Source organism: Corvus moneduloides, chromosome Z (assembly GCF_009650955.1).
Source record: "Corvus moneduloides isolate bCorMon1 chromosome Z, bCorMon1.pri, whole genome shotgun sequence".
NCBI classification, from domain to species: Eukaryota; Metazoa; Chordata; class Aves; order Passeriformes; family Corvidae; genus Corvus; species Corvus moneduloides.
Genome location: NC_045511.1, coordinates 26,185,060 through 26,195,790, shown reverse-complemented (window position 1 = coordinate 26,195,790; position 10,731 = coordinate 26,185,060). Strand labels below are relative to the sequence as shown.

General features: G+C 42.9%; 1 protein-coding gene across 1 annotated transcript; it reads left to right on the top strand.

Annotated features, from left to right (window-relative positions):
- The first annotated feature begins 1,455 nt into the window (after window positions 1-1,455).
- LOC116438116 (ketosamine-3-kinase-like) lies at window positions 1,456-6,743 on the top strand. Its single transcript, XM_032096763.1, has 6 exons — window positions 1,456-1,648; window positions 2,633-2,784; window positions 4,156-4,247; window positions 4,754-4,836; window positions 5,242-5,364; window positions 6,089-6,743. The coding sequence occupies exons 1-6, from the start codon at window positions 1,508-1,510 to the stop codon at window positions 6,425-6,427; spliced, it is 930 nt and encodes a 309-aa protein (XP_031952654.1). The 5' UTR covers window positions 1,456-1,507; the 3' UTR covers window positions 6,428-6,743.
- The last annotated feature ends 3,988 nt before the right edge of the window (window positions 6,744-10,731 follow it).

Genomic DNA, 10,731 nt, shown 5'->3' with positions numbered 1-10,731 from the left:
TCAAATGTCCCCCCAGAGCCTTCTCTTCTCCAGGCTGAGCCCCCCCAGCTCTTGCTGCCTATCTCCATATCAGAGGAGCTCCATCCTTGGGATCAGACTAATTAAACTAAATCTCAAGGCAGAAATCAAGTACTTGATAGTGATGAACCATCAGGCTTCCAGATTAGATAAATTATGTTTAAAATGTCTCAGCAATTGCAGCAGCTATAGAAAAATAAAAACAAGTAAATTGAGGTCATAAAACAGCTGAAACCAGACATAATAGAATGCTGACATCTTCAAACCAAGGACACTTGGCCAAACAGCGAAGACAATGCCAGATTATGAGGAACAAAATAAGGCAACTCATCAAACTGGGTAGAGTGTAACTGTGGCAGGGGAAATTGTGATCACCAGCTCGTGGCCACCAACCCAAGAAACCCACCGACTCAACAGATGGGTGAAGGGTCTGCAGCACAAGTCCATTAAGGAGCAGCTGAGAGAGCTAGGGGGACTCAGCCTGGAGAAAAGGAGGCTCAGGGGGGACCTACTTGGCTCTCCACAACTCCCTGACAAGAGGGTGCAGCCAGGGGGGTTTGGGCTCTGCTCCCAGGGAACAAGGGACAGGATGAGAGGACACAGTCTTAAGCTGTATTAGCAGAGGTTTAGGTTGGACATTAGGAGGAATTTCTTCACAGAAAGGGTGATTAGACACTGGAAGGGGCTGCCCAGGGAAGTGCTGCAGCCACTGTCCCTGGAAGTCTTTAAGGAAAGACTGGACATGGCACTCAGTGCCGTGGTCTGGTTGACAACGTGGTGTCCAGTCACAGGCTGGACTTGATGTTCTCAGAGATCTTTCCCAGTTAGTCTGAGGGGACACCTCATCATTGTATTCAACTTTGTGAAGGAAGAGAAGGGACAGACACTGATGTCTCCTCTGTGGTGCTCAGCAACAGAACCTAAGGGGACCTGAAGTTGTGTCAGGGCAGGTTTAGGTTGGATATTAGGAACAGCTTCTTCCTCCAGAGGGTGTTTGGCAACTGGAACAGGCTCCCCAGGGAAGTGGTTACAGCACCAACCTGCCAGAGCACAAGGTGCACATTTGGACAATGCTCTCAGGCACAGGGTGTGATTGTTGGGGCGTCCTGTGCAGGGCCAGCAGCTGGACACGACGAACCCTGTGGGTCCCTTCCAACTCACAACGTTCTGCTATTCTGTAATTTATTCTGTCATGAACACAAGAAAAAAACTGAACACGGGGGCAAACTGGCATAAGAGGAGCGGGAGAACCCTTTGACAGCAGCGCCTGGGTCATGGGCCCGGCTCCTTCAGCCGCCTCCGCCGCCCTTTGGCCGCCTAAGTCGCCCTTTGTCGCCCCTCAAACGTCCTTTGCCCCCCTGAGATTCCCTTTGCCCCCCTCAAACGCCCTTTCCCCGCCCCAGCTGCCCCTTGCCCGCCCCTTCTCGCCCCGCCTTTCCCCGTGCCTTTAATTCTCTTCCCGCCGGTGGCTCCCCTCACAGCGGCCACCATGGAGGACGCCCTGAAGCGAGCTCTGGGCACCGCGCTGCTGCGGCCGACCGGGCACTCTGGCGGCGGCTGCATCAGCCAGGGCCGGAGCTACGACACGGACCGCGGCCGGGTGTTCGTGAAGAGCAACTCCGAGGGGGAGGTGTGGCGGGGAGGCGATCGGGGATGCCGGGGCTGGGCGGGCGGCGCCGAGGGGAGCAGCATCCCTGGGTTGTGCCAGTCCTGGTGTGGCAGCGGGACCAGGGCAGTGACCGACCCCCTGTGCTGGGCACTGCTGCGGCCACACCTCGAATCCTGGGGGCAGTTTTGGACGTCTCACGACAAGAAAGGCATTGAGGGGCTGGAGGATGTCAAGAGAAGAGAACGGAGCTGGGGAAGGGAGTGGAGTACCAGGAGTGGCTGAGGGAGCTGGGGGGGCTCAGCCTGGAGAAAAGGAGGCTCAGGGGGGACTTTCTGGTTCTGTACAACTTCCTGACAGGAGAGTGCAGCCAGATGAGGGTCAGGCTCTGCTCTCAGGGAACAAGTTAGAAGAAGCAGCCTCAAGTTGTGTCAGGGGAGGTTTAGACTGGATGTTGGGGAAATTTCTTCACACAAAGGGTGGTCAGGCACTGGCACAGAGTGCCCATGGCAGTGCTGGGTTAGTGCTTGGACTCAGGGATCTTAGATGGCTTTTCCAACCTTAACAATTTTATGGTTCTGTGATTCTGTGGCTGCAAATAGAGCTGTTTTTGAAGCTTGACTGTATTACTTGGTCTGGAAAGTCATGATGTGTGTGAATGTCAGCAACATTCTTCTAGTCTCCCAGCTGATGGTGTATATTGTCCATGGCTTCCTAGACATTTGCTGTATTAATAGAATATTGCATGCATTTTGTGTGTATGCAGTTTGCATTCCTTCAAGTGTAAAGAGAGTTTCTAAGTTATAGAGAATGCTAGAACCAAAGTTGCTTTCACTCAGTTGTTTTACAAAGTAAAATTTCTGCAACCATGGAATTATCATCAAGTCTGATGGTCCCGTTCTGTCTGTATCTTGTGTGTGAATAAATGTTTGCTCCAACCTTTTTATTTAACCTTTTACCTGTGAGTCACACTTCTAGAGACTAATGCTTTCCTTTAATATCTGGCAGGCCAGAAGAATGTTTCTGGGAGAAATGGCAAGCTTGGAAGCCATTCTGAAAACACAGACAGTAAGAGTGCCCAAACCCATCAAAGTTGTAGAACTGCCTGGGGACAATACTGTGCTGGTGATGGAACATTTGGAAATGAAGACCTTGAACAGGTAAAACAGTGTTACCTTTGCCTCCTTTAACCAGAAATTTTGGCTATTATGACAATTAAACGACTTGTTTTCATAGGAAAAACTTAATTTTTTTCTAAAGCAAGTCAAGGGACATATGGGAAGTCATACAGCAGACAACTGTAATGCCTCACCTAGCAAACTGATAATACATCAAGAAGTGAGTCTGGGTTTTGATTAGTTTTGGGTTGGTTTGTTTAGGTACTTAGTGGTTTTATAATAAGGTTCCTTTTTGCAGTAAGGAAAATGACCTGATCACCTGTTTTGTGTACTAGCCTTTGATATAAGAACCAGTGCTCTAATGCTTGTCATGAGTGTGCAGAGGCACTTTCCCAAATGAATTAGTCTTGATCTCCATATATTTGCAACTCTTAACCTTCATTTTGATAGTTTCAAAATTTTGTCTCTTCTCTGTGACTAGCACTTAATGTGATGAATCTGTCTGTCTGATTCCACGGGGAAGGTGATCATGACCAATTTCTTATCTCACTTTCAGAACTTCTGTAGCCAGTTTAAAGTCTTGTCCATCATCCTGCTTATTGCTGGGGTTTCTGATTTATGAAGAGCCCTCAGTGAGTCCCAAGAGAAATGGCAAAGACCTTGCTGGTTTGGATTTCAAATGGTACCTTCAGGGTGCAGATTTTGGGGGAGAGTTACAATCTGTGTTAACAGGAACAAAATGAAGAACTAAATTTGCCTTAAATGACTGTGCTTTTAGAACAGAGAAAGTTGAGAAAGGTCAAAGAAAGGAAAAGGAACATAATTTTGTTTTACATGGAGGGCAACTGGCTGTAAGGATTGTTTGCAATTACTACAAGACTTTTCTGAACTCTGTAGAGGATCAGCTTTTATGAAAAATAGATAATAAACTAGGCCTACCTGACACCCATCTTTGAGGCCTTTTAGAGAAGAGCAGCCAGAAACAGTGATAGAAAGAAGGGGATCAGCATTGTTTGGTTCTATTTTCCAAAGACAGTTTGCCAGAGGGCAAAAAAAAAGGCACAACATGTTCCACGTTATGTACATGCTTTCTTACACATACCTTACTGAAAATGCTTGTAGAAGTGATATCACACAGGAATTAGGATTGATAGTTTATAATTGTTACTAAATTTATGATTTCACTTTCAATAGTGGTGTCAGAAACAACCAAGTAAGTACATTTTGTCTATATTAATATGCAGTCTTGACAGGAAGATAAAGTGTTTATAATACTGGAATACTTAGCGAAGTTATTTTATTAGAGATGGAGAACTTCTATGTGCTTGATAAACGTTTTCAAGTGACCCCTGGAATATCAGGGTCTGGATTCATTCATGTGTCAGAGTTGCTAACATTATTTTTGTTTCTTAGACATTCAGCGCTGCTTGGAACTCAGCTGGCTGATCTTCACCTTCATAACCAGCAACTTAGAGAGAAGATGAAGAAAGAAGGGAGCACAGTTGGTACAGTACACAGCTGTTTTCAAAGTTTACCTAATTAATAATAATTTACAAAGTAGTTAAAATATCTTTTGCCGCTTCAGGACAGATTCATCTTCTTCCAAAATAGGTAGTATGAGAATACGTTGGGATGAAACACCCAGGCAGGGTGTTCTTCTTCTTACTTTTGTTTGTTCTGCTTGGATTTCTGTGAGCAAAACATGTATTCAGTTTGGGAGCCTGAACCACAGTTTCTACAAGGACATCAGTAGAGTATCAGTAGAGATACTGTACCTTAAAATTTAAAAAAATAAAGAAAAATAAAGACTGTAATATAGCTGCTTTACATTGAGCTTTAAATTTAAAAAACAGCAGCAGCAACCATTGTAACAAAAAGAACATTAAGGTGCATTTTTTTTTTATTCTCAGTAGAAGCAGTATTGTACCTGTGCATAGTTTTAAGGTTCATTTGCATTGTGGATGCTCAGTATTTTGTCATTGGTGTTGAATTTTTGTCTTTGATTTGAAAGGTAAAGGACAAGGGCAAATGGAAGTCCAGTTTGTAGATCGTTTTGGCTTTCATACAGCTACCTGCTGTGGTTATCTTCCGCAGGTAGGTTGTACTTCACCAGACTGATAGAATTTTAAGTTTATCTCATTTTCCCTTGGGTGACAAAAAGGGTCAAAATTATCCTAATGTAAAGAAATGAATTTTTGTGGAGCCACGAATAAGAAAAAGCATGGTTTAGCCTGCTAAGAAAAGTAGTGCTTTGGACAGCACTTATAGCTGCATTGGACACTGATGGCTCCTCAATTTCTTGGATTTTAATCACTGAGAGAAAATTATTTATTCCCCTAATTGAATGTTTGAAGATAACATTCAATTAAATGGCAGCATTTACTGCCCTGGATGGTACCAGCACAAAGGCTGTGTAATCCTCAAAAGGCTTATTTGAAAAAGAAGAAAATCTGCCTTTTGTGTGGTGTAGGACTGACGTCTGCAGTCCTGTTCCTTCAGGTGAACAACTGGCGCAGTGACTGGGTGACCTTCTTTGCCAGACAAAGGATCCAGCCCCAGATGGACCTGATCGAAAGGAGCTCAGGAGACAGGGAAGCAAGAGAACTTTGGGCACAGCTTCAGGTACCAGCCATTCTCACAGTTCTCATTATAGTGACAGCTGGGTATCAGTTATCTAGATTTTATTATCTTAAAACAAAGTTCCTTTTTGTTGGTTTGCACCTGGTTCTGTTGGTAAGAGACTCCAGTTTTTGGGGATTAAAACACCCTTTATTCTAAGGTGTAATGGCTTTTGCCACATCACCCTATGCTAACATTCCAGAGTGAATTCCGAAGTGCCAGATAACACTTTGTCTGTCTGTTTGGGAAATCTTATAGATGAAGTTCATATTTCTCACTCCCTGGAACACTTGCATGATGAGAAATGTACATAAACAGTACTGTTCTGCACCTTGTTCATTTACTGTTTGTATCTGGTTAAGTGACTGCAACTTTGGCTCTTTGGGTGGAAATTCCTCAAGGTTGCTGAGAGATGCCTGAGCCTTCTAATGATGAACTGGCAGTGGTTGTTGTTGTTAAACCTGGTCAATATTACAGCACCAAATGCAGTTTTAAATTCTTTACTGTCTTCCTAAAAGAGATTTGGATGACTATTCTGCTCCTGGCTTTTATGAAAAACAGGAATCCTCTGGATTTGCTCAGAATCTCTTTTGACCTGGTCCTGTGCTGTTTGAAGTTACAGGTTTATTTAACTGACTTTTAAAAAGTTTGAAGTATGCAGATAAACCTCTACATTTTAAGGTGAATGATTGTAGTAATTTACATGTCTTGCTTTTCCCCCCTGCAGCTGAAGATACCCAGTTTTTTCTGTGGTGTAGAAATCGTTCCTTCTCTCCTGCATGGGGATCTCTGGGGAGGAAATGTAGCTGAGGATGATTCTGGTCCAATTATCTTCGATCCAGCTTCTTTCTACGGCCATTCAGAGTATGATCTTGCAATAGCTGGGATGTTTGGTGGCTTCAGTGGTCCTTTTTATTCTGCTTATCACAATAAAATCCCCAGAGCCACAGGGTTTGAGAAACGCCTAAAGCTTTATCAGCTGTTCCACTACATGAACCACTGGAACCATTTTGGTTCAGGGTACAGAGGGTCTTCTATAAACATTATGAGAAACCTTGTAAAGTAAGTTGCTGCTTAAGCAAAATACTTCCTATGCTTTTTGGAAAACCTCAGACTTGCTGGTGCAGCTGCAGGCGTAGTGATGTTAGTTAAAAAGCCCCTGTGAAACTCTTGACCTTGCTCAGCTAAAGACCTTAGAATCAGTGAGTCCTACTGAATACCAAGTGTAGCTTAGTCATCGCTTTTTAGGATAGTTGGAAATAGCTTTATCATGGAAATATCTGCAGAAGGAGCTTATTCATTTGCACAGTGAATAAAGATCTCCATATCCAGAAAGTGCTTGAGATTATGCAAAGTAATACAAATAAACACTGAGGAGATGCCTAAAAGAGTTGTTCTTTGTGTTTTGCTGTGTCTTCTCCCCTCTTTCTCATCTGGTTGTGAGCCTGAGAGCAATGTTAACAACATGGTTTGAAAGCCAACAGGAAAATAATAACAGGAACTGTGAGAAGGGATTTGGGCTTGCTGTTTATTATCACAGAATCACGGAATGGGCGAGGTTGGAAGGGGTCACTGGATGTCATCAAGTCCAACCTACCTGCTTTAAGCAGAGTCCCATAGAGCACATTACTCAGGGTTGTGTCCAGAGGCTTTTAAAGACCTCCAGTATGTTGCAAATGTGATTCTTTTGGATGGAGACTGTTTTCTTGTACAGTGGTGTGAAATTTTGGTGCCTCCTGGCATGTTTGTAGGCTGTTCTGTGCTTTTGGTCAGTGGGCTTTTATCCACAGCACTTACATTTCCACAATAACTAGTTCTCTTCTTTTTTTGGGTTATGCTTTTGTCCAACAGTGTGCATTCCTAGAGAACTCTTTAGGTAAGACACTTTGCATGGACTCATCTTGCTTTTTTACTATTCTCAGTGCCCATACAGCAATGCCATCTGGTTGTGGTGCGGTCTTCACATACGTTTTCTGTAGCTTTCGAGTACAGGTGCCATAAGCTAACATTTTATTTCAGTCCTTGTGGAGAAATATTAAAAGACAAAGCAAAGGGAAGTGTCCATGGTGGCAGTAGTTCACCAGAAACAAACTGCAGCCCCAGGAGCAGGGACAATGAGGGAGCTTGGGGTGCTGCCCTGAGAGAGGCAGGAAACAAAGGACAGAGTGGCACAGAGGTGTTGTGGTGATGCTCTGTTTAAAGCAATGCAGCCAACGGGAACTAAGCCAAGGAAGGGCCCCACCAGTGACCAAAAGCTGAATTTTGTTTCACCGGCTTGAAAATACAATAAAACCTTTCACAGCTGCATATGCTAATGAAGTAAAACCCGTACATACTTCACATGTGTAAACTGAAGTCACTCAATCTCAATGTAATCATGAAATGACATCAGCTGGAACTTTGTCTTCTCCCACTCCCCCAAAAAACTATAAATACAACACAGGAGGGGAGGGAGGTCGGAGGAGACTCCCCCTGTGTATCCTGGGATGACTGGTGGGTTGTACCCCTCTGCTTCTCCACAGGGTGCCTGTCAGGTAACCTTTATTCCAAGGGGATACTACTGCTTGTGGTTTCTGATACCAGTGTGTTCATAACCAGATCTGGTTATAGCGTTGTAACTGATAGCAGATGGTTTATAACCCTTATTCTGTCACAACGATCAGTAAACCACACTGTGCCTTTGGGATTTGGAATGTGCCCACTCTGCTGCACCTTTTGTGTATCTCTGGTCATGAGAGTTCTAATGCAGACTTAGAGTGCTGCACTGTTCCCTCTAAAATATTATCTGTAAAGGTCTCCCAGGGATTCAGACAGACTGAGGAGGAGAAGATGTAGACACCTGTGGGCCCAGTACATCTGTGGCTAACCTGGAAAGCAAGAGGGTCTTCCTTTCCTAAATTTTTACCTCACAGTCCCCATGAAGTGCATGTCATAGCTCTTGTGGTAAGAGACATGAAACCAAAGGAGGTAAATGCGTCATTCAGAGGACAGCACCTCACCAGTGTCAGAAGCCCTTGATGAAAGTTCCACAGACTATGGCTTTTGCCTGCAAGGTGTTCATACTGAAACTGTTCTCTTTTTGATGTAGGCAGATAGTGGTGCTTCTGTGCAAGCCTACCAGGTAGGTGAGAGAGATGCACGATACCTAACATGCACTTTGAGTGTTGGGAAATGACTTTTGTTAACTAAAACTGCTTTGCACTGGACACTGGCATATTACTGAAGGTTTTTTGTTTGCTGGTTTTGCAGTTACTTACACAAAGTGAAAGCAAGTTTGGAGAAGGCTGTCACTTGCTACAATTTTCTCTCCCTAATTCTACTGTTTTTCTCACTGGCTGTTTGACTATTCCTGCACAAAGTCTGCTTGGTAAAACAGGTTTTACTTTTACCTTGTTGCTTAAATACAAGTTTTCCAGTTTATTATGGTTGTCTCTGTTTCCTGAATTAAATTCTTATATTTTATATTTATTCTTGGGAAGCTGCTTGCTCTGACCTGCTAAAGGTCATTACTATGTGAGACAGTTATGATCATCAGAGGTGTTTATGGGAATGTGCATGGTCAGTGCAATTTGAGGACCTACTCTGCCTTCAAGTTTTTATGAATTTTACCAGTGTGTAGATGCTGATGGTAAAATGTTGTGTCTGTGCCTTTCTCCTTGTACAAGTCACCCAGAGTTAGTGCAACTGATTGAGGAAATGCTGTGGAGCTTTAGCCAGCAGTCAGCCTGGTTAGATCCCTTTACTGATCCATCTTCCTCCATAATAAACTTAGAAGTTACTTAGCAAGGTCGTTCTCTGTATAAATCTTCCACAAAGATGTTGATTTTTCTAAAATATCTAAATACTATACATTATTAGCAGGACAAAAGGAATATGAAAGTGGATTTTCTGTCAGTCACACATGTGAGATAAACTTACTGATAAACAGTAAGTCTTCAGAGGTGACCTTTTCCTAATAGAACTGAATCAAAGTATTTATGTGATTGAAGAAAAATTGTGTTATATGCAAGTTACACGAATATAAACAATTGTATGTAGAGTATTAATTTAAGGGATATTATGCTCATTTTTTCAAAGCTGTTTTGTGCTGTCATTAAAATTGAAAGGGGTGTAAAGAGGCAGAAAAATGGGATGTAAGAGCAAGCTCTCCTTTTCCATTAGTCCCTTGTCTTTGAGCCCTTCTAGACACCAGTTGAATCTGGGGATGGAGAAGGGAATTAAATCTCTCCTGAAGACAGAGTGCTCATGGTTCCTCAAAAAGTTACTGCAATTCTACAAGTTAATTGCTTTTTTTTTAGTTTGTTTTGTGCAGTTCTGCACTGGTCTTGGAATTCTTTCTCCTCTGATCATTTTGTTGCATTATGTGTTCTAGGCATGCCTTTGTTAGTATTCATCTCTTTCTCTCACAGTTTGAAGATAATGTGTCCTGCTTCTTATCTGTTCCTCAGTACATTCTCAATCTCATGAGAACATTTCCTTATATCCATGCTCTCATTCTGTATGTTCTGGTTCTGTACCATAATTTTACTGACTTTCCATTTCTGTTTGGACAAGGAAAAAGGGTAAAAAAAAAGAACAAAAAAACCCACTGGATTTTTCTGAAACACAGTGTAGTTGTATTTTATGATGTCAGCAGTTTTAATGTCCTCTAATAATAGTTCCAAGTCTTTTCTCAAGATGTATCACACCACATGAATAATTTAAACTAAATTTTGAAATTAACTCCTTAGGGAATTATTTAGTGGATTAGGATATGATTATGCATAATTTGAGTAACATCAGTTTCTGCCTTGGAGAGGAGTTAGGGGAAGGGAAACCTGGAAATCAGAACTCAGTGGGAAGAATCTTAGGAAAATTCAGGTTGGGACAGGCCTCAGGAGCTCACTTAGTTCAATCTCCTGCTTAGAGCAGGATAAGCTACAAGAGCAGGCCAGGTCACTTCGATTTTTGTCTGATCTTGGAACCCTCCAAGAATGGAGTCTGCACAACCTCCTTGGGCTTGACTGCCCTTTTTGTGAAGATACCTCTCTGCAAGAACCTGAGTTGCTTCAGTTCCTACATGCCCAACAATTCAGTGTGATTTCTCTTTTCATTGCCAAGGACTGCTGCCCCCTGCAAAAACTGCCAGCAGATACAAATATTGCACTCTAGTACTGGTTTTCCATATGCTTTTCATCTTCAGTGCTGTTCCAAAACAGATCTGGTGATTTAAACTGCTGTAGGGCTGTTTGAACAGAAGTGAAAACAGGTGGGAGCTGGTATAGAATTAGCTTGTCCTGTAGGCATTGAATGTGACAAAAGAACAACTATTTCTTGAATTCCTAATAGTCCTCACTTGTCAAATTTTTTGTAGCATTCCCACCTGCCGCT